The sequence below is a fragment of the Scophthalmus maximus genome, chromosome 8 (genome assembly GCF_022379125.1).
Source record: "Scophthalmus maximus strain ysfricsl-2021 chromosome 8, ASM2237912v1, whole genome shotgun sequence".
In the NCBI taxonomy this organism is placed as follows: Eukaryota; Metazoa; Chordata; class Actinopteri; order Pleuronectiformes; family Scophthalmidae; genus Scophthalmus; species Scophthalmus maximus.
Genome location: NC_061522.1, coordinates 14,086,258 through 14,108,078, shown reverse-complemented (window position 1 = coordinate 14,108,078; position 21,821 = coordinate 14,086,258). Strand labels below are relative to the sequence as shown.

The 21,821-nt window shown below is 40.9% G+C and overlaps 2 protein-coding genes across 3 annotated transcripts in view; one reads left to right on the top strand and one right to left on the bottom strand.

Moving 5' to 3' along the window:
* The window catches only part of stx8 (syntaxin 8), a 36,989-nt gene extending 21,835 nt beyond the window's left edge, over nt 1–15,154 (bottom strand). The window contains exons 1-6 of the mRNA XM_035636313.2: nt 14,997–15,154; nt 14,141–14,240; nt 13,934–14,028; nt 12,837–12,947; nt 8,312–8,445; nt 7,121–7,213 (exon numbers count right to left, since the gene is read on the bottom strand). Coding sequence (XP_035492206.2) covers nt 7,121–7,213; nt 8,312–8,445; nt 12,837–12,947; nt 13,934–14,028; nt 14,141–14,240; nt 14,997–15,013 — 550 coding nt within the window. The 5' untranslated portion in view covers nt 15,014–15,154. The remainder of the gene's footprint in view (nt 1–7,120; nt 7,214–8,311; nt 8,446–12,836; nt 12,948–13,933; nt 14,029–14,140; nt 14,241–14,996) is intronic.
* A 1,629-nt stretch (nt 15,155–16,783) lies between these two features.
* Nucleotides 16,784–21,819, top strand: LOC118312146 (TBC1 domain family member 24). Of its 2 annotated transcripts, none has more exons than XM_035636514.2 (11): nt 16,784–17,067; nt 17,263–17,477; nt 17,609–17,870; nt 18,041–18,154; nt 18,275–18,691; nt 18,838–19,077; nt 19,228–19,383; nt 19,895–19,958; nt 20,064–20,162; nt 20,254–20,563; nt 20,677–21,819. In XM_035636514.2, exons 1-11 carry the CDS (start codon nt 16,862–16,864, stop codon nt 20,850–20,852), a joined length of 2,259 nt encoding a protein of 752 aa, XP_035492407.2. In that variant the 5' UTR covers nt 16,784–16,861; the 3' UTR covers nt 20,853–21,819. The 2 variants fall into 2 exon arrangements, with proteins under 2 accessions (XP_035492407.2, XP_035492406.2); XM_035636513.2 differs by having other exon boundaries at nt 18,038–18,154.
* Nucleotides 21,820–21,821: the final 2 nt, after the last annotated feature.

Here is a 21,821-nt window from a genome sequence, read left to right as displayed (position 1 = left end):
GTTCCCGCCGTCACTTGCGTTGGCCAAAAGGAACCTGCCGAGCCAAGCCTGAGTCAGTCTAAGGTACCGTTAAATGGCAGGGAATCCTTTGCCCAGAGCCAGAGGAGCTGGCAGCTGAAATTGCAGAGGTTCCCAACCACCAATACCACCAACACATACGGCTAATGTGCTTCCCCTGGACAATCTGCCCGCAAAAGCTCTCCAGGGAAAAATTACGGCACAGTATCAACATCAGTTTGCCGTTAAATTGTACACATACCACAAGAACTAGGCAATTCTCCCAAAGAAGGAAAAAAAACAACTAAACATAGCAGTGCCATGGCTGTGCAAACAAAACGTAGTCAAATCACAACATCCTCATTTTGAGCAGGTAATCCCCCGAGGTAATATTGAACAGCGGACATTTGTATGATTGATGTACTATTTCTACACACTGTCACCCAGTGATGTCCAATACAAGTTTTTTGCTCCTGTAATACCTTTTTGAGTAATAATTAAGGATTTTCAAAATAATTCCTATGAGGACCATAGGAACGGTGAAGCAGACGCACAACTTATGTAAAAGGCTGCTCTCAATGACTACATCTGTATGGAATATCAGTCACTGTATAATGTAGAAGGTGCAGAGCAAAACTTAATATATGACATAGGACATCTGTACTTAACACAATATTAAAGTTTATATGAATCATTAAAAGGTGCATAATAATGTTTTCAACACAGTTAAAGTTAAAATAACTTAACTACTACTACTAATAAACTAGAGCACTGCTACAAATGACCAGTGCATGGAGCACATGTTATATATCGAAGTTTATGTCTCATGACAAGTTTACTATTGTTCTGGAGCAGTTGGTCGGCAGTACAAATAAGTTATTAGATGAATATGGCCGATATAATATTCCTGTAATGCATAATAATAGGTTGTATGAAACTGAGGTCAGAGAGCGTCACAGGAAAACCCAGACAGATTCCTCAAAGACACAGTAACAAGACCAAACCCTTCAAAGAACACACACAGGCCATTAAGTGTTTGTTTCCAAGTGTTGTGTCATCTTGCTTTAAGGACAGAGGTGGGACAGAAGCGGTGAAATCATACCTACCCAGATTTTTTCCCCCTTACTTATTTGAGTATGCATTTTCAAGCATAATACGCAATTGATAGTTTGTGAAAAACCATGCGACCGCCAGTATGGTGGCCATGTATGTTGCCGAGGACGGAATGGCATCGAGAGGGAAACAAAACCTCGCCCAGTCTCTGCACAGGCCTGTCGGTGGACATCTGGATGTGATCGGGGTCTGCAGATGAGATGAGCAGAACGGACCACACCTCACTCCTGCATCATACTGGGCTCCTCTGGGTGCTCGCTGTCACACACACAATGTCTGCGGTCTCCTGCGACCCTTATATGAGGGAAGCAGGTACTCTCATAATCTTTATTTCTGGATTCCAAACATTTATTTGTATTTATTCATTCAATAACTTATTTTTAATATCCACGAGCATCACAACTAAGAAGCTGCCAATTGTTTACTTCAGGCCTTTTCAACTAACTTTTCAACAGTTGAATTAGTTGAATGTGGTACAGCATCCAGCAGTTGGGGTCCTTTTGAAATGATATAGCTATCTGCTTCCTCGACAGAGACGGTTAGAGAGCTTGAGAGAGATGTTAAAACCCCTTAGTCAGACTCAAAAATGATCCACGTCTCCTTGGAAATCAACTTCAAAACTACCCTGTGTTTTCCGCCTTGAAAATTAGAAGCCAAAGGCATTTTGACAATTGAAAACAACAGACCCATCTACTGCTATTATCTGCCCAAGTTATTCGCTGAAAAAAAAGCAACATAACTACATTCTTAAGCGTTTTTTTCCAGAGGTATGCGTTTGCACCAATGTTGTGCTAAACAGCCAATACTTGAGTCGACCGAACGTAGAAAGGAGATTTCTCCTTCGCCACCTCAAGCTGAAATCTCCCCAAAGAAACATTAGCTCCCACCAACAATGCAGAGTCAGACTCATTTGATCCGCAGAGCTGAGGATGGTTCTTAATGTACCCGGATATCTCTTTACACAACAGACAAAAAAACATCCAGGAATGAGTCAACATGGTCCATGAAATTGTGATTGCTTTGGTGCATTGTTCTCCACCGTGAGGACGTGAACTGTATTTCAAAACATTTTCAATAAATCTTGCTTCAATCTTTTGTCTACTGAGCCAAACCAAGATTTACATGAGAAATTACGCTTTCAACCTCAAATCACAGGGGGCAGTCACCTGCTTCTCTGCCGACGTTTGGCTGAACATCCTATTGTTGCTGTACTTAAAATAATTTGATAAATATGACAGAATAGACGCAGCTCATGGGAATATACCCAACGAATGAGACCACTGTTCTTGTGCCAGTGTCCAGCATCATCCCTCCATCATTTATCACTCTCAACAATTTACAAAGCCAAACATCACTCAGCTAATGTGGTGGTTACACGACAAGACGGTGCTCTCATTCGTCTGATGACAACTCTCTGTTGAACATCACATCGTGACTCTGGAAAACACTCCCCAGCACCACCGGCCTCCTTTTCAAACAGAGCAAATCAAACAAACAATAAATCAATCTACAAGTGTGACCACACCGACTCTCTGCTGAGTGTCATCATTAGTACGGTTTATTTGCTCACCGAGTTGTTTCTAGAAGCAGAAGCAGGAGCAGAGGGCTGCGCTCTCAGTGAGGTGTAGCTGCTGATGTCACTTTGTGCCGCAGCAGTAAGTGCCCTGCTCCTCTCACTCTGCGGTTTATTTGGAAGTCATTAGTGCTGCCCAACTTGGCCCCTGCTGACGCAGAATTGAATCAGTGATCCAATTATTAGACAGAAATGAAGACCATTTTAGGAGCAGAGCCTGTTTCGTTTTGTCAGCAGCTGGCTCACCAACTGAGAGAACTCTTGGCAAACGCAACGCACATTTACCTTAACAATAATCAGGCTGGGAGACAAAGTGCTTTAAAAACACTCCCATTGTCAATACAACGGCCATGTGTTTTATATTCATGGACGCATGAATGACACCTTCAATCTATAAAGTGGAAAATAATAGAAACAACATATACAAATGTAATAGATAGCTATTACAAAGATGGGCAGTATGTTTGTGTGTGTGTGTGTGTGTGTGTGTGTGTGTGTGTGTGTGTGTGTGTGTGTGTGTGTGTGTGTGTGTGTGTGTGACAATCACCACTGTCTTGCGCAATTGCATTACATATCAGGCTGCAACTTACTTAAGTTCCAGTTATTGTATTAAATGTTGTGCAAGAACAGTTCTAACCTGCAGAATTGTTACTGAATTCTATTCTCATACACCAAAACATCATAATAAATCCTTACATCCACACATGTATGTATTCAGAATTTTCTGGAAACAACAGTCACAGTAAAGTAGTACCTAATGTATCTCATATGTTGTGCAGTTTTTTTGTCCTTGTATGGTATAAGTTTACTCCTGTCGCCCTGGATAGTAGTCAAAGTAAAGTTTGTTAAATAAGAAAAGATTGTACAACATAAAATTTAACCATGATCAACTTTTTTTATCTCAAAGTCTCAAACAAAAAAGTGCACATGCGGTCAGACCTGTTGCAGTCCCTATATGAAAAAAATACACTTGGATCCATCTAAAATTTGTCCAGACCCTGGTTCTCTCCGATCAGAGATATACACATTTTTTGACTATAGCTTTGTTTTCAGTAAAGATGGGAGAAATACCAAGCATCCCAAAGAATTGTTATCAAAGGGAAGGGGAAAAAAACAGGTCAGGATTGTGTTAGTTCATCTGAGAACACATCTGCTGGAGCTGTCAGAGGTCTATTAGAATTACAGTAGGATCGAATGGGGAAACAAGTACATGGAACAAATGGCAGAGTCTTGGTTCATTTGAATCATTCATTTGTGGTTGACTCTGAGCAGTTGATTAAGTCAAACTAAGAAATCCAAAATAAATAACCTTTGTTCATTTGGTTGGTTTAGCCTAAATACATTACCTCTGATGAGGCTGTGAGCACACCGATACACACAACTGCATACAGTATAGGATGTTACTGTGTTTCTGCGTCTACGTCTGTGTCTACATCACGTGGTTTTCAACTGCAGATACTGTAATATACATGAGATACAAAGGCAAATGCAAGAGCAGGAGCTTTTACAGTAAATGGTATAAATAATTGCAGCTGGATTCTGCCACCGATCAAATCCATTTCAGAAGAAGCCTCTAAAAAATCTCACAAATCAGACAGCCACAAACTCTTGCCGCCTCTTTCAAAAGGCGCAGTTTAAACAAGCTACACACTGTCTGTCATTCACAAGTAAAAGGCGTGAACTGATGTCATGTTCCAGGCCACAATCTGAGAAATATCAACACTATAAAGTGAAATTACTGTTGATCTTTCCCGGTGGGAAGGGAGACAACTGCCGCTACGAGTCATTTCGGTCGGTATGTGCCAGACTATTTTCGGTAACATTTAATGTGGAAATGAAAATATACTGATCTTTGGTGACATAATGTAAGAAATATTTTATTTTTATTTTGAATACAGATGACAGAACATTGTCTCGCTAATTTGAACATGACTGAATGTCTCCTTTCGTTATGACTGGCAAGTAAGATGGGAAAATCTTCAGTATGCGTTGTAATGTTATGTGCCGCATGAAGCGGAGATTGAAATTGAGGCAGTCAGCCCGCAACTCATTTCAACGTTTCAGTCCATTTTGATCCAGTTAAGATTTGGGAGGGGAGTGACTGAGGGCTTTGGGTTTGTCTCTAAACCACTGGAAAGGGTCATCTTCCTCGCTGACCTCAGCCGGAATCGCTTCCCGAAAAGGAAATGACTGCAACCTCCACTGCACTTGGGTCATGAGCTCGACTTGGGCAGCCAAACTACAAAGAGCTTAAACTATTTATAGGAAAACACCGCTACAGTACAGAGATCAGGGGGGAAAAGGAGCCCGGCAAGACGGAAAGACGGTCGGACGCCAAGGTTACGCACCAACTGTCAAGATCAACAAGGAGCCTTGCCTTTTTTTCCTGCTTTATAACTTAAATCCATTTCCCATTGCTCTACAAAAACATTAAAATATCCCCTTACTTGTTACATTGACAAATTTGACATTTAATACAGGTAAGAAATACAGCATCTACAAAGCTGTATGAAGCATTAAGTACACGTCTACTAAAAAACATTCCAGTATTGTATTTTTTTTTATGCCGGTAACATTATTTCATCGAGCCACAATGTCTCATATTACAAGACACATCAAGTCATGCTTTGAATATAGTTTGTATCTATTAATGCGAGTTAATGTTATAGTAACAAGGATATAGAAGTAAAACTATTTTATAATTTAGAATACAAAGGCTAATTTCCTTGTAAAGTGGATTAACTACCAAAGAGAACTTCAGTGAAGGCTGGGTGTTTAGGGCAGCAGAGCCCAGACAGTTTTTCACATTAAGTGTCAGTTTGTATTAAATACAACTGCCACATTATTTCTAAACTATAATTTGGTCCTGCTAAAAGGAATGCTAAAAAAAAGGCATATGATTGTTCAAGGTAGGAAAAACAAGAGTAAAAGTGCAGAGCTGAATCAATGAACCTGTGCCTGGCCCACAGACTCTGCAAACAGTACTGTGTAAGTTAATAGACTTTTTAAAAAATATAGTCCAACACAGATATATTCAAAAATACTAACTCTCTTATTGATTATATTTGAAATAACATTTCATAATGGTTGAAAATGATTTCATAATTGGCCCCAATAAGGAGTAACCGGAAATGGAAAAGCTCTGACAGTTGATTGGCAAAGTGTCACTCGACAAAAAGTGTGTGTTACTCAAAGAAAAACGATGAGACTTAGGGAACACCAGCATTCACTTATTTACAAATCTATGTTTAATATCCTCATCGCCTGCCTTTTCAACACTTGGAATCCAAAATGGCTTCCATAACTCAACATGAGAAGGTACATGATACAGTACCCACAGAGGAAGACAGAAAGGGCAAGAGGTTCCAAAGTAAAGGACTGTTGAAGAGAGGCAAAGGAGAACAGGGAGTGAGATGAAACAGGTTCACATTATTGGAAACAATGACATCGAGCTGAAGAATAACACGCCGGTCAGAGCATTAGAGCAATGATCCGTCTCTAGTTCAATACCGACACAGGAGAGCCGGCTAAAACAATCAGCTTTCCTTTCTTTCTCCTCCCTTCTCCCGTCGGTGTCAACCAAAATCAGCCAAACATCTGCCGTTCCTTCCCAGCAGAAGGGAAGGTCGTTTGTTTCCACACCGAGATCAGTTGGTTACGCAATCTCTGGACTTGTTTGGGTGCAAACTGCTCAGACAGGATGTCACAGGACAGTGCTCACAATTACCTGAAGTCGTAATGTTTATCTCATGAAATCCAAAATATAAAAACCGCTATAATCTTCTGAGAGCGATGCATTAAAGGATCTAATTGTTCACCGGTTGACAGATGATCGTGCACGGGTCTAACATCTCATGTACCAGCTTTCTGAGCGGGAAAAAAACACGTCTGGAGGGATGTTCTGTGTAGCACTTTCTATCTGTGACAGAGGCTATTTGTGGACTGATGAGAGGCATTTAGCCAGAAATAACTTAAAAGCACCATGAGCTCATGCAGATCTGTTTCCAGAACCACAAAACTCTAACCGTTAATTCACTAAGAATCTTAGTCGAATGACGAGAGAGGTGACTTTGCCTTGAGGGAAGCGTAGAAAAGAATAACTAGGTAGACATGGTCGTGACATGAATTTGAGGTAATTTGCTCTAAAAAAAAAAGTAGTTTGGGGAGGGCAAGGGTTTTGTGTGTGTGTGTGTGTGTGTGTGTGTGTGTGTGTGTGTGTGTGTGTGTGTGTGTGTGTGTGTGTGTGTGTGTGTGTCTGGCACTATCTGTGTCAGTGTTGGTGATGTGAGGGAGTATCATTGTTCTGCAAGTTACATGAGGCAAGTCGTTCCATTGCAGGACTAGTGCGTCTGATTGCTTCCACACTGTGGTGTATAATGTGTCTGGAATGTTTTCCCGACGAATAGGTGCAGAAGCACATGCACGTTAAAACTTTACCGTTCTGTTCTTCTAGCTCATTGCCGATCTCCTGGCCCATTATCTTCTGTCGACTGATGACAGCTGCGAGTGCATCCAAGCCTGCATCCTGGGCTGAGAAGAGAGGGGATAGACATTTTAAATATTACAGGACAGATGCCAGAAAACAAGGCAGAGTGAAAAATGTGGGGGGGGGGAGAGTCAATGCGACTACCAAAAGACTTTGATTTGCACAGGAATCACTGTGATTTTGTAGGAGAGTATGACAAACAATAAAGTAATACTGCAATCCTTTTTTTTTTCAAGTCAACTGTAAGAAGGGAGCAATTACAGCATACTATGCTGGTGATTTAATGAGGCAACTATTTGGGTAATAGGAATGACAGGTCGTTGGGGTCCAGCTCAGCTCACAGTACCACATTTGAGTCATTCAGCACTTTACCCCACTCAGTCCTGTTATTATAACTGTGGTAGACCAAGGTGGAGAAGGGCAACAGTAAAGCTGGAGAGGAGAATAGTGAAGAAAAGAAAAGAAGCGGCCTATGTAGCTTTCCAAGTTTGACACACACTCTACCGCAGGAATGTTTTATGACCACAGGTTCAGGCGCTCACCATTACCCAACTCCACCAGAAATCCCACGGGGGACCTGAAATCGCCATGTGGTTTGGTTTCGCTGTCTTAACAGGAATCGCTGATCCCAAATCGACAATAACCAGAGTCATAACGGAGACGTAGCAATGAAGTGTCACAGGGAGTCAGGTGAACTAACGTCTGGGGTGTTCAACTCATGTCAGAGCCAGGAACAGGAAAAAAATGGACGAGAGTTTTCAATATGTCTTCTAGATGATCACCTTTTATTTGTTAGCGTAGATCAGCGAGGCCAAGTTTAGTTCAAGTGTGGTGTAGAAAATACATTTTATATATATTGTACCTTCTCACCATGTCTCAATTGTGTTCATATTACGTTTTCTGAGTGGAAATGCCTTAGTTTGTGCCCTAGATAAAAAAAAAGGTTAGATGGGTCCGTCATAGTGTATTTGATGGTGAGTTAGATAAAATACAAAAAATACAAATATTATCCCATTAATGCAGGACAATGTTAAAACTATGGAGGGTTGCCATGTGGTCTTGATGTTAAATTTATTGAAGATTTTAGAATGACAAAGCTGTTTATCTGAAAAGATGACCGTTGTTCAAGCATATGTAATTACCTTCGACGATCCGTTGCTGCTGCTGTTTGATCTCCCCAAATGTCAGGCCTCTGGTCTCGTCCGATTCGTTGACCAGCCAGGGGTTGCCCGCGGCGCCTCCACTTGCTCCTGCCCCACCTGCCATCAATGTCGACCTATGAAACATCATCATAACCATTCTTTGTTTACAAAGTGTTTCACGCAGCACATTATTTTATTTTAATTTTAAAAGAGAATAAAAAAAATGTTTTACAGGCCAAGACTATTCCAAAAAAGCAGAACAGCCGCTGTTTAAGTATCAAAGACAAATCACCCAACAGTGCACTACAGCTGAAAGTAGATTTTAAAAGTGCTCTCTTAGTCTGTCAATCACCATTCAGATGCAAAGTCTCAAACACTCATCATGCATCGGTTGGCGTTGGCTTTATAAGTAAACACAGTCAATATGTCTGGCTGGGACCGGGCACAATACACATCTGTAGAAGTCTTGCAGCAAACACATCTGTACGGAGCATGTTCCTTTTTTTCAATACTGTAATCTTTACAACGTTTTATGTCAACAAAACCCTTTCAGATCACAGAAAAGGTATTTATTTGCTCATTTTGTCTTTTAACTTTTTGAATGACTGAAAGTTAGCAGGTTAGCTGGCGCAGTGTGTAAACAGTGCATGTAAACCTGTCACAGGACTGTGGACTGCTGGGGAGGAGAACTCTCTGCACTGTACGGTGAAGTGCTAATCACTACTCTGTGGTTTAAAAACTATTCTTCTACTAATAGCTTAAAGCTGTGTGTCTGATCCCCCCCCCATCCCACGCCTGTCTTGCGGTGATGGCTTCAGGGTTTCTGAGTTGGCTGAGAGGGAAGGGGAAGAAAAGTGACCTGAGCCGCATGTAGGCTTATCAGTGACTATGGAAATAATTATTCATTACTCCATCCATTAGCTACACTGCTTTTTTTTCTTTTTTCTAGAGTCATGGGGGGGTGAAGCCAATCCCGGTTAATGAGAGGCGGAGAACACACAATTTATCACACGGCTGAGATATAAGCTGCTTTCAGAGAGGCACTTAACTTAACACTTAACACTATCCGGACATTTCCCTTAACTTTTCCATTCCAGGCTGTGTGTGAGAGCGTTAAATGTCCGCAAATGTCGCACCGGGCGTTGCACAGAACTTTCCCTGCCAGCACGCTGCTCAAAATTCCGGAAAATGTCCAAGTGAGGCCATGCGAGAATACAGCCGGAAAATCTCTGAAAAATTCACAGTGAGCGAGTTGACAAGCTCAGGTCTCATTTAGAGTAAAACAAACGATAAAGCGCCAGAGCGTGGATACAGTGTGATTGACAGCGTGTCCATCCAATCGGTGCATGGTTGCAGGTGTAGGTGGCCGCCAAGCGAACTCTCAGTCAGACCCACCCCCACTCCTACATGTGGTTGTTAAAAAAAAAAAAGTTGGTGCTGGTAAAAATGATAAACTCGAGTCCTCAAAACAGCCGTTCACAAAGCAATGGGTGACGTCTCTTTGGGTTGCCACTTGGTCCTGCCCCAATTTTCCAGACATTTTCCAGAGATGATGTCTGAAAACAGCAATAAAGACAAACGACTACTCACACTCACATTCATACCTAAAGACAAATCAGAGGCGCAAAATATTCGAACCTGCCTGTTTGGACTGTAGGAGAAAACACACGCAGGCATAGGGAGAATGTAAACTTCCCACAGTAAGGCCCCATAGGGACTGAACCCTGAAACACAACTATGATAAACTATAATAGTAGTTTGCCACAGTTTCAATATCCAACTAGCATAGAGCAGTCTTCCATCGGTGCATTTAAACTCAATCTTTCCAATGTGAAAGTAAGTACATGTAAATGTGAAAGGAAGTGTCCTTCGTTTGATTTGTTAATGTCTTTTTTTCTTGGAGCAATGTATAAAACAGGTTTAACTTCACCCCAACTCATGCATCTCATAGTGTGGATACTGCAGTTTGAAGTGGTCAGTGATGCATTGCGCGACCCTTCACAAAGCTGACTGGCTGAGCCTGATACCATCAGAGGAGTAGGTGAAAAAAAGGCATTTGGTGTAATCTCTCTGACATGTTTGATTACTATGACGCTGTGTGCCAGGCCTCCACATCCTCTATGCAAGTTCCCAGTGTGTGAAGATCCAATTAGCCAGTCAGTGGGGAGTGCCAAAATCAGTCAGGCACATCTCTTGGCAGCCACAAAGCACTAGACTGCCGCCATCAGAGCCCGAGCACCCGGGTCCTGACTGAGTGACTTGGACAGGCGAGATTTAACTAATTACAACTATTTCCAGTGCAATCAAACACAAAGGATTGGTTAGCGACTAATGGAGGAAAGGTGGGTCTGAGGGGCGACGGGGTGAACTGAGACTTCAAATCTAGGCGCCATGTCCTTCTTTTGCTTTGTCTGAAATGGAGATGCTCAGGACGCATTGTTTTCGGGTTAGATTAAAGTCCCCTTTGCAAACTCCGTCTCTTTTCTTCTTCCCCCAAAAAACTCACAAAATACGAGAGAGGCTTAGATTATCCAGGCATGGCCAATCCACCCCCCTCCCACATTCTTTCAAAAAGACCACACAGTGGGAATGGGTCCTAACCACAAATCCAAATTACCCACCACATATCGCTATTAAAATTAGGTCACACTGAGCAAACTAAAAACCATACGACCACATGATTACAATATGCCAAGCTAATTTATTAGCAAATATCATTTGAGATCCTTTTTTTTTCTTCTACAAAGCCTTTTATGTAATCGAGTGTGTGGTCTTCAAAAGGATAAAAGCCTGTGCAAAGCACGGCTAAGCAGATCAATCTTAAAACAAAAGCTTGTGAAAAGATATCAGAAAAAGGCAGCCTCATTTCAAGGCATCGATGAAAGCAGTCCTCTAAACTCTGCTGATCGGCTCAGACTGCAACTCATTCTACTATCATTTCAGTTACTCCTCAAAAATTATCTATGGCCACACAGGTTGTTTTTTTTATAAACGTTGAGCTTCTGCAATATTAAATCAACATAGCACTCCTTTACAGAATAAAACAGATGAGAACCCTGTGGACGTTAACATTACATAATTTCCTCTTCCTGTCTAAAAAAAACATCATCTAACCCACCCAAGGTCAAAACGTATATTGCACCATCTACACCTGCAACATACAACTATTGTGCAACTACAGTACTAGCTGTCAATCAGGCTGTATCCCGACCCAAATGCATACTGTGCGTCTATTTTACTCTAAATGGGACTATAATTTAAAAATCAAACATCATGCTGTGTTGAAGAAGACTTAAAACTAGCAGTTAACCGTAAACTTCTCAAGAAATGTTTACTGAAGTTCTTAATCAACGGAGAAGTAGGGTCATAGACTTCTATTGAAAACTGACTTATTTTTGCAACCAGTGGATCGCCCCCTGCTGGTCATTCCAGAGAATACAAGTTTCAGGCACTTCACCATTTGCTTCACCTTCTGCTACGTCCATTTTTATAAACAATCTATACATGGGACATTGACCAAACTAAAAGGAAAATCAAAATACACGCAAATACATTTTTCACAAAGATAGTTTCTTTCATTTGAGGTGGTTCTCTTGCAGTGAGAGGAAGTGGAGAGGCGTCATCCATCTTTAGTCAGAGCACTCACTCATTCCATCCTCATTCATAAGCACAGAGAGATGAGTCTCCATGACTCCTGAGGACATTACGTTTATTCTGTGAAGACTTTACTCTGACCTTTACCGTTACTATTAATTGCCTAACCTTAATTTAAACCTAAACTTGGCCTTAAAATATGTCTCAATTTAAAATGTTATGGTCTAAGTTATGGGGACTGTGTGTGTGTGTGTGTGTGTGTGTGTGTGTGTGTGTGTGTGTGTGTGTGTGTGTGTGTGTGTGTGTGTGTGTGTGTGTGTGTGTGTGTGTGCATGCGTGCGTGCGTGCGGAGGTCACGGCACATGGGTCATATCAGATTTAGACTTTCACAGAAAGTTGGTCGACATGGGTGGATAATCAAGGCAGTAACCAGAGACTATGACCTCTGTGGTCAAGCAGATAGACAAGAGAATGAGGAATCATTATTTTTAATTGGATAACCAGTGCTAGGTTTTATATTTTTTTTAATTGAGAAAGGAAGGAAAATTCATAATAAGAAAGGTGGCGTGTTTGGTTCAGCCCTTCTGATACTGATCAACAGTAACACACAAAATATTCCAGGATTTTCTTGAACCATGCAGCATGACAATGTAGTTTAAGAAATTAAGGAAAGTTCACCTTCTGCATTGATGAGCATTTGTTATTGGTTTTCTGAGCATAAGTCACAGAATTCTTGCAATCTATAGGGCCTACAAGGAGAAAAATAAGTGAACTACTAGTATGAAGTTAATTACTACATTGTTAAATATATGTAATGTTCAGATTCACACATTTCATGAAGTCTAATTGAAAAAAATTTGCCCTTGGTGAGATTTGCAAATACTGTTTTTCCCTCTCATTTAGTATAGATAATCTGCCTATATTTAAATACCTGGAAGGTTCTGGCTCTGTGACGTCTCCCTTGAAGGTGGCATTGAGATGCTTCTCTCTGGTAAGCAGGTCATCAATAAGGTTCTGCCTCCTGTCAGCTTCTGACTGCATTCTGATGGAGGCCATGTTAAGGTTATGCAAAAGGTCAACATTACTTTGAAAAAAACTTTCAATTAGGAAACACTTCAGTTGTTCGGGGGAGACATTTTCAAAGATGTTCTGATGCTCTCTATAGGAAAACAATTGCTACTGCAAGCAAAACAAACCTCCATCCCTAATATAACACAATGACCACTTTTCTTTGACCTCCATGGAAAATGTCATGTGGTCAAGGAAATATGCAAAGGAGAATTCCTAAGGACTTAGGAGAAAAAAGGGGTAAGAAAAATCTGACTGTACTTATACTAAGATGAGTTTTAAACCAACTTATATGATAACATGTGGAAGATAAGTACAGATGCTATATGCCTACAATTTACACAGGAAAAAATTATTTAACTTCTTAAATGTTTTCAATAGGCTACATTTAGCCAACAATTACTTACGGGAAGAAACAACTAAATAAAAATTGCTGAAAATGAAAACAAGAACAAAAAATTTGTGCCATTAAAACACTAATAGAATAAAAATTAGGACTTGAACAAAGGGCCCGATTAAATTATATTCCGACAAAGGTATATAAAGTTTCCTGGCATTGAGGCTTTTTACCATTAAACACATTTGTAAGGTAGAGAAAAAAAATGTCTTTCCTTTTAATTAACTATGATAATGACACTGTGAACAAGAAATTCAATATGTTTGTTTGTCAAAATTAATCCTTACTGGATACATTTGCATTGTTTCAAATGTGGATGTCACAAGGAATTATCTGCTTTCCTTTCATAAATGATGGTCCAGTGTGTCCTCTATGCTACAGGAGATAAGACGGGAAGCATCCTTTCCTTAGCATTTAGAAACCATCTCTCATCATGGCTGTCACTTAAATAATTCTGGGTCATTTCACTCAATTGGGAAACTTCCTAAGCATAAAAGACGATTCGACTGCCGACATGGTCTCATGACCTCCACCGCTTGGAACGTTGTCAGAAGAAAGGATACAGCTGCCGAGATGATGAAGCTCGCAACAGGCCTTCCTTGAGCTGGGAAACAGTCTGTTTCAGCTTCTGCAGTGACGCCCGTAGTGTCATGTTAATCTGGAAAAAAAAAACAGAAGATACTCACACCTACCGACTAATAGAGAAACATGACGATTTCACGACAAATATGTAGAGAGCGCCACCTTTGTTTGTGAACGTGACGCCTCACCTTTGCAGGGTTTCCCCCTGTTCTCTGCTGCCTGTTCCGTTCATGAATGTTCTCTGCTATTTCCTGAGCCAGGCGACACGTGGCGTCATAGTTCTGTAGCCTGGAAGTAGATGAATGGGACAAAGGTGTCATGTAAACTAAGCCATCACTGACTCGGGACAAGGAGCCAGAAATAAATTAGGGGGCAAGTTACTTGTTGGATGTGGTAGTGAACTGATTTATGTTGTGCAACCTATGAAAATGTAAGAATTGTAGTAATAGCTTACAGCTCAATGCAGTAAGTACAGGCTGGCTAGCTCCAGTGTTCAATGTCGACAGCGTTGGTCGTTTTTCATGCTGTAGCTTAATGTTGTTAAGCAACCCCCTTTATGAAGTATCTGAAAAAAAGCTGAGGGATCACCCCTGACAGCTTGAGCTACACTAGCAGCATGCTTTACATCAACCTGTACGGTGTCTGTGTTGTTAGCTTATTTGGGTGGAGCGTTAGCCAAGTTAGCACACACGTTACAATAATCATGTGACAGTTGTAGCATTGTAGCTTTTTATTCTTTCCACCAATGGAAACGATACAAACTGTTAACCCGAACAGTGGGAATAAAAACAATGACATGAAATATGATTTGTCCTTGCCCTGTTCCATATTTTCCGACTCATTCAAAGATGAGTATGTGATGGCTTGATGAAGATGGAAGTGACTGTGTTTGGCTAACGTTCACGTTGGTCTCTATAGGGGAGAGCTAGCTCCCACATGCTAGTCGGACACAGAAGGAGTAGCTATCGGGGTTACTAACGTCTCTTGCAGGGGTGAATTATACGGTTCAGCCAACGCGTCGCAGCCTTTGGACGCAAAGCTTACCATGGATCCTGAGACATGATGAAAAATGCTGGCTATGAAGAGAAGATCCACTTAGTTTGGGACCATCCGGCAGTAATCACCAGCTGACTGCTGCTTGTTTGGGTGTGACGTCACTACGGCAAAGCGCGAGGACCAGTCGACTCCGGGGTCGCGGTTTTTTAAGTTTTGCTAATTTTACTACAAAGGAGCGTTTCATAACATAAGATAAGACCATCTTTTAAAATACAATTAGAAAATTGCCGCGACACAGCAGCAAGGACACATTGAAAATGAAAGAAACATCAGTTGAAAAATTAATACATAAGTGGCCTAAACAATAAACACAAGGAAATGTTTTAGTGCAGTCGCAGAATTTGGGTCATGTGGTCGACTGGGAGCAGTGCTGCTTGAACTAGCAAGGTTACAGATAATTAATTATCTTTTCCTTTCTATTTCCTAATATGTACGTGATAATTGATCATGTTGGTCATTGTTTACCAAAGGAAACCCTGTATTTCAAATTCAAAAATAGTTCAGCAAAACTTTTACCAAAGCACCTCTAAACATTACTATGTTTGATGCTTTATGGAAGCAGTGCTAAACATTTAAACCTTTGGGATACAGTTAAAATGAGGAAATTGTGTCTTAAATACCTCAATGACACTATATCCTACCTTATATGGTCAACTTGAACATGTAAGTCCTTCAGTGATTGGTCTATGCCGTCACAGATTAGATGATCAGTAATAAAACTAAAATGACTGAAACTCAATGATTTCCTTTGACAGGACAGTTCATACTTCATGACGGTCAAAACAAGCAATATGTGTGTGTTTATGACTTGCATGCCGCGTTGTCCTTTCCTTTCGTGAAAAGAGATGCTTATCTGGTTGGAAAACAAGAATGAGCATCCATTCTTGTTAAAAGCCTCAGAGCAGCATGGCAGGATACACAGAAAGTAAGAATACACTTGTAAACTTTTAACTTTTCACAATGTGGATCTAAATAGACTGAGCTGTATTTAGTCTGAATGATATGTGAGTATTTATTTATATTATTCCAGCCTCCATGGAAACTGACATGAAAGAGTGACAGTTTGCTTCACTCGTGGCGCTTAAGAGTTTGTTTTTTGTCTCAATTACATGTGAAGCCCACATATGAGATAAGTACTTGTTGAGGTTTTATGTTTCCTAACCAAACAGTGGTTTTGTTTGGATCAAAACATATACGTGTTGTGTAGAACAATAACCTTTAGAAGACTTCTTGGAATAGATTTGTTTGGCATTTCGATGCTACGCCTGAAGGAGTTTCACAGAAAGCCCAACATGATTACATACTTCTTTTTGATTACCTTATTCTGAAGAGTGAAGGGTTTGATATGTTTCCCTTTAAAAATAAACATTTAAATATTAAGAAATGTGTTTATTGCAATAGCAATGAACAGTCTATTGTGGAGAATAAGTGGATGTATTGTGTATTATATTAAAGAAAAAGGCATTAACGTACAGTGCAGTGAAGGTTATTTGAAGGAAATTTCAAATCATGTGTTTACAAAAAAGGTTCTTGTATTTCGTCATGTGATCTGGATATTTTTATTCCATCCTTTATTTCTTTATTGGTCCTGATCATGTTGGCACTGTGGATGTTGTCCAGAGACTGACCGCTTACTTCGCAGAATGAGACACTGTGTGTTGTAGGAAAGTTAAACAGGAAAATCAGTGGAACTGTCACTTTCAGAGACTCACATCACCACAAACAAACAAAAGCATGACTCACATGGCCACAGCCCACATGCTTATATACAGCCCCCGTCCTGACAATGTGCAGTGGATACCAGGGAACACATTACCTCCAGACTTCCATTTCTTTGACGAATAAGACCGGACATGATTCACGTTTCAAGAACACCAGAATTCTCCAATTGTGGAAATACGAATTCAATCCCAGTTCACGCGTCTTCTGACCAAGACTTGGACTGTATTGTAGGAGGCAGAAGCAGGCAAAGATCGCACTCATACTACAGCGCAGAAGACAGTAAGAACTATGGTGTGGAGACACAGACAGACCAAATCTTTCTAAGACCTCGCTCCAGGTATGTTTTTACATTGTTCACATTTTTGAAAAAAAATCCAGATTATGTTTATCATCAGAGCAGCGAGCAACAGGCATTTTAACTCACATTTATGTGAATTTGTTTTTTAATTATGTGGCAAACTTGCACAACAGACCAAAAAGATGTATAACTATTCCTGAATACAAAATGAATACTGAGCCATCTGTTCCCCAGGTCCTTTTACAGTTATGAGACGTCAGAGCTTCAGTCCGACTATGACGTGGGACACTTCGACAGGTCCAGTCCGCTGAGGCAGAGGGCAAGCTCCTTTCAACAGCGCTCAGCGACCAAAAAGGAGAATGGAGACGGCGATGGGGCTTGTGTTAAGGTCACCGCTAAGAAGTCCAAGTCTAAACCAAAAAAGCTTTCACCCTCTAGAGAACTTAATGGTACTTAAGGATAATGCTTTGTAATGCCTTGTCGAGTCTACTCCAGTAATAGGAATATTTTGAAATCAAAGTCTATCAGTTCTGTTTAGGAAAATAAAAATGAATGCTATGTGTGCATGTTTTGCTTAAAGGCAGTAGCGGCAATCTCAAGTCTGTGTCGATGATAACCATCTCTGAGTCGGACAACTGGGAGATTAGCTCCAACTCGGGAATGAAGTATGGACAGTTTGTCGACTGGGAGAAGATTGATCCCGAAGCTGCAAAAAGATACCAGCAGATCCTGATGAGTGAGCACCAGCAGCTGAAAGCCATGGGCCGGGAAGGATTCTGGGCCATGCCGCACACACTGAGGGCCAAAGCTTACTATCACGTCATCCACAGCATCAATTCCAGGTACAGATGGTCACATTGAATATAATATCACATAAAAATTTATTTTCTGTCATGAAATCACACATCATCATATGTATGCATTCTCTTTGCAAAAACAGTGTGTACTTGTTTTTGTTTAAATACACTTAGTCAAATGATCTGAATGTGGATTGATGTGATATCTGCAGCAGGTCTGTCACTTCAGACAGAGATGTCTACTATGAACTGGCCAGGAAGCTGTTTGGAGAACAGAAAATCAGCACCCACCCGGTCCCAGAGTACATGGAGGCAGGAGAAATACCAAGGTACATTAGTTCGTATGTTGCATACTGCATTTTTCATAAAAACAACACTAAAAGGTTCACAGAAGCTGTTTGTTAAAAAAAAATCCACATCCACTGACTATGCTCGCTCTTTTCTTGTAGATACTGTCTCAACAAAGCTGGGCTGAACTCCGTTAAAAAGATCCTCCTTTGCCTGGACCAACACTTCCCAGAAATGAACTTCTGCCCCATCCTGCCTGCCTTGGTCTCCCTCATCCTCCACTTCAGCCAGGATGAGGCCGAGTGTTTCTACAGTGTTTCCCGACTCATCTGTTACAATGACCCCAACAAGCGTTACATTGACCAGACCTTCCTCACCTACCGAGCCTCGTGTATGACTTTTGGAGACCTTGCGAACAGGTGTTGCAGAGGCATCCGCAAGCTGATTGCCAGCTCTCACCAAAACCTTTTTGAGTTTTACTCTGACTGGATCATGTGGATTTTTGCCTACCTCCCGTTCACCTACGCCATCAGAGTGCTGGATGTCTACCTACTGGAGGGCTACAAGGTCCTCTACAGGTCTGCTGCTACTTCGCTTTCACAACATTTCTTATCAAAATCCTTGCATCTGTGATTTCTCATGACATAACCATTACTTGTGAAAAAAAGAACTGCAAAAGGTGAAAGATCACAGTAAGACTATTTCAAAATAATTGTCTTTGAAGGGTGGCTTTGGCTTTGCTCAGCCTCTACAAAGTATCAGTGTCATCTCGAGTGGCAGACGTGGAGGACTTCAGGACAGACATGAAGCGGTTTGTGCAGAATGTAGCTCGCCACTGCACAGCAGAGACACTCCTGGAGGGGGCCTTCCTGGTTCCAATGGCCACACGCAGAGAGCTCAACCTCCTGTTCAATGCCAATAAGGACTCTCTCATGCAAAAAGGTGTCAACATTCACCAGACGAGGTTGGTTAATACAGAAATTGATGTAGAACAGCCAGGTAGTCACATATTTGTGAGAGGCGCATGGCATATTTGCAAAAAATAACTATAATTTCAAATGATCAAATGTGATCCCATTTTCACATATCATTGCTGCATTTAATGTTCCTGAAGGCAGACGGTTGAGACCGTGGACTTCACAAACTTCAGCTCCAGTGTTGTGACAGGGATTGAGATGAGAGTCGTCTGGGCCTGGATACCCGAGCGCTTTGCCCTTTTCAGTCCCATTAGGCTGTTTAGTACAGCTGAACACGGAAGAAGACTTGCCTCGTAAGTAAATTGGTCTAATGCCGCTTAGAAACTATCTTTGACACTTAGAGCTGATGCTTCTTCCATATAATGAAACCCTTTATATTTTTTTCTTTTTTGTTGGTCCATACTTGCATCATTAAATGAGGCCAGGTCACTATGGATCAATAACTGCTAAACAACATGTGCCAGCAGTTTCCCAGGTCTAGTTATGCAACAGAAAGAGGCGTTGTGTTTTCACTATCAACATGTTTGCCTTGTGTATGAATGTCAGGTGACTCAGGTGTTGTTTATGTATAAAATTACCCGAAGTTGACACTAATTAGTCCTGTGTTTAGCCATCTTTAACGTTGTTACACATAATATAAATAAAATGCTAAAAAAAATAGTAATCGTAATCTCTGAAAAAGAGTTCTGGCTACATACAAATTTGACGCAAAAGAAAAATAATATTGGTCAAGGAGTTTGGTTTACTTTTTAGTGACACTGCAGTTTAAAGGATATTAAAAACAACACTTTTCCTCTCATGTAGATTCTATTCGCATGTGGAGGGACACGAACCAGCAGTCTTGATGATCAAAACTGTGGATGAGGAGGTAACACTGGGATACATATTGGGATACATCTGATCTTTTTACGCCTAATAATCATGACAATACGTTTAGTATGGTGCTAAAATATTACTCTTTCTCATTTCTCAGGTCTTTGGTGCCTTCCTGTCAACAGATATGACAGAAAGAAGAAAGCAGGACCATGAGGGACTTACATATTTTGGAACTGGGGAATGTTTTGTTTTCATGGTGAGACACATAGTGCTTATTCACCGCCATTCACTGGAATGCATCTTATACTGCAATGATTGTCAAATAAGAAGTGTGATTACTCTTTCAGCTCCGACCCAGCATGGAGCACTACCAGCAGGCTATGGTCAACATTATGACCAGAAGAGCTGCTCCACGGCAGGTTTGTATCAGCAACAGTGCCTCCTCCCAGGTGTCCATCAATGGCAGCTCCCCTGTCGCCTCCACCGCAGCCAGCACAACTCTGACCTGTCCTGCTGGGACCCCCCAGGATCCTAGCTACTTGACGATCCCCTTCACTGCCCCATCAGAGGATCTCACAACTGCCAAGGAGCCAAAGAGACCAAAGGCACAACAGGCCAACATGTTCATAGCAGGCGATGACAGACAGCTCATCATTGGTATGTTGACTATACTATCAAAATAACAGAATAGACAAAAACAGTGACGTCAAGTCAACATCAATGTCAGCTGACAGTGTGCATGCAGTGCTAATGGTTGTATTTTCTCTCAGGTGGTGATGGGGGCCATGCCCTTTGCCTACAGGAAGACCTTGAGGGAGGATATACAGAGCATTGTGACACATACAAGAGTGTCCCACTATGCAAGGGATATTTCAAGATCCAGTCCCTTGAAGTGTGGGGCATCCAGAACTCTATTTCCCTTTCTCACAGTTTTCCCTCTCCGTAAAAAGATGAGAGAGAAACCTTGTAACTTTTGCATCTCAACTCTGAAGCTGTTTTTCTTAATGCCGTTTCATTGGACTTGATTTTTTATGCAAATTTCTTATATTTATTTTGTGAAATGCACATTTATGCACATATTGTGATGTTTGTAGATCAAGTTTATTCGTATAGCTCATATTACTGATCGTTAAATGCTTACATACACAATAGTTTGCATCTCAACACATATTTTCTAAAAACATAAGCATCCCAAAAAATACTTAAAACTAGAATAGCAATCAGTAGAACACATACCTTTGCCAAGGCCCAACTCTCCACTTAAATTCAATCAAGCTGCACACTCATAGATATCAGTCCCCTTAACATGCCTGTTTTCCTTTAAATCAAGATCCATGCATCATTCCCTTGGATACAATTCAAAATGTCTCACAATGTTAAAGAAAGAGATAAAAACATTCCTATATCCGCTCCTTTGTCCGAATTTGTGCAGAAATTTAAAGGCTTCTGTCTTGGCTCATGTACCATTCTTCCGCCAAGCCTAGTGGAAATCTGTTCAGTATCTTTTGCATAATCCTGTATTAACTGTATGCACCTTTTTGTCATGTGATGATCAGCTGTATTCTTGTTGCCTTATAACTCACTTATTATAAACATTTTATTTTTACAGTATAATGGGGTCAAAACTCTCCCTGAGCTAAACGTATCAAATCTGTCCAAACATGAATTAATATTATACTGTATTAAAAAAAAAACCTTTGCTGCTTCCTAGTGCTGCTGGACGTGAGCTATTTTAAGTGTTAGGGGTGGGGTGGGCGTCTGGCAAAACATGTAAACACGCAAACACAGATAACAGAAAATACCTGTAAAGCTGCATTCCGCTGTGAATCAGTGTATTATTGAAGTGTCTACTGTATGTGTGGTCAAACTTTGTCAACAGTTATGTTTTAATTAAAATTAAGTGAAACCCTTCTTC

Excerpts from the sequence above, each read along its gene's own strand:
- LOC118312146 (XM_035636513.2), top strand. The coding sequence starts at position 16,862 with ATGATTCACGTTTCAAGAACACCAGAATTCTCCAATTGTGGAAATACG. Across the intron at positions 18,155-18,274 it reads GAGGCAGGAGAAATACCAAG|ATACTGTCTCAACAAAGCTG; the intron begins GTACATTAGTTC and ends CTTTTCTTGTAG. Across the intron at positions 19,959-20,063 it reads TCAAAACTGTGGATGAGGAG|GTCTTTGGTGCCTTCCTGTC; the intron begins GTAACACTGGGA and ends CTCATTTCTCAG.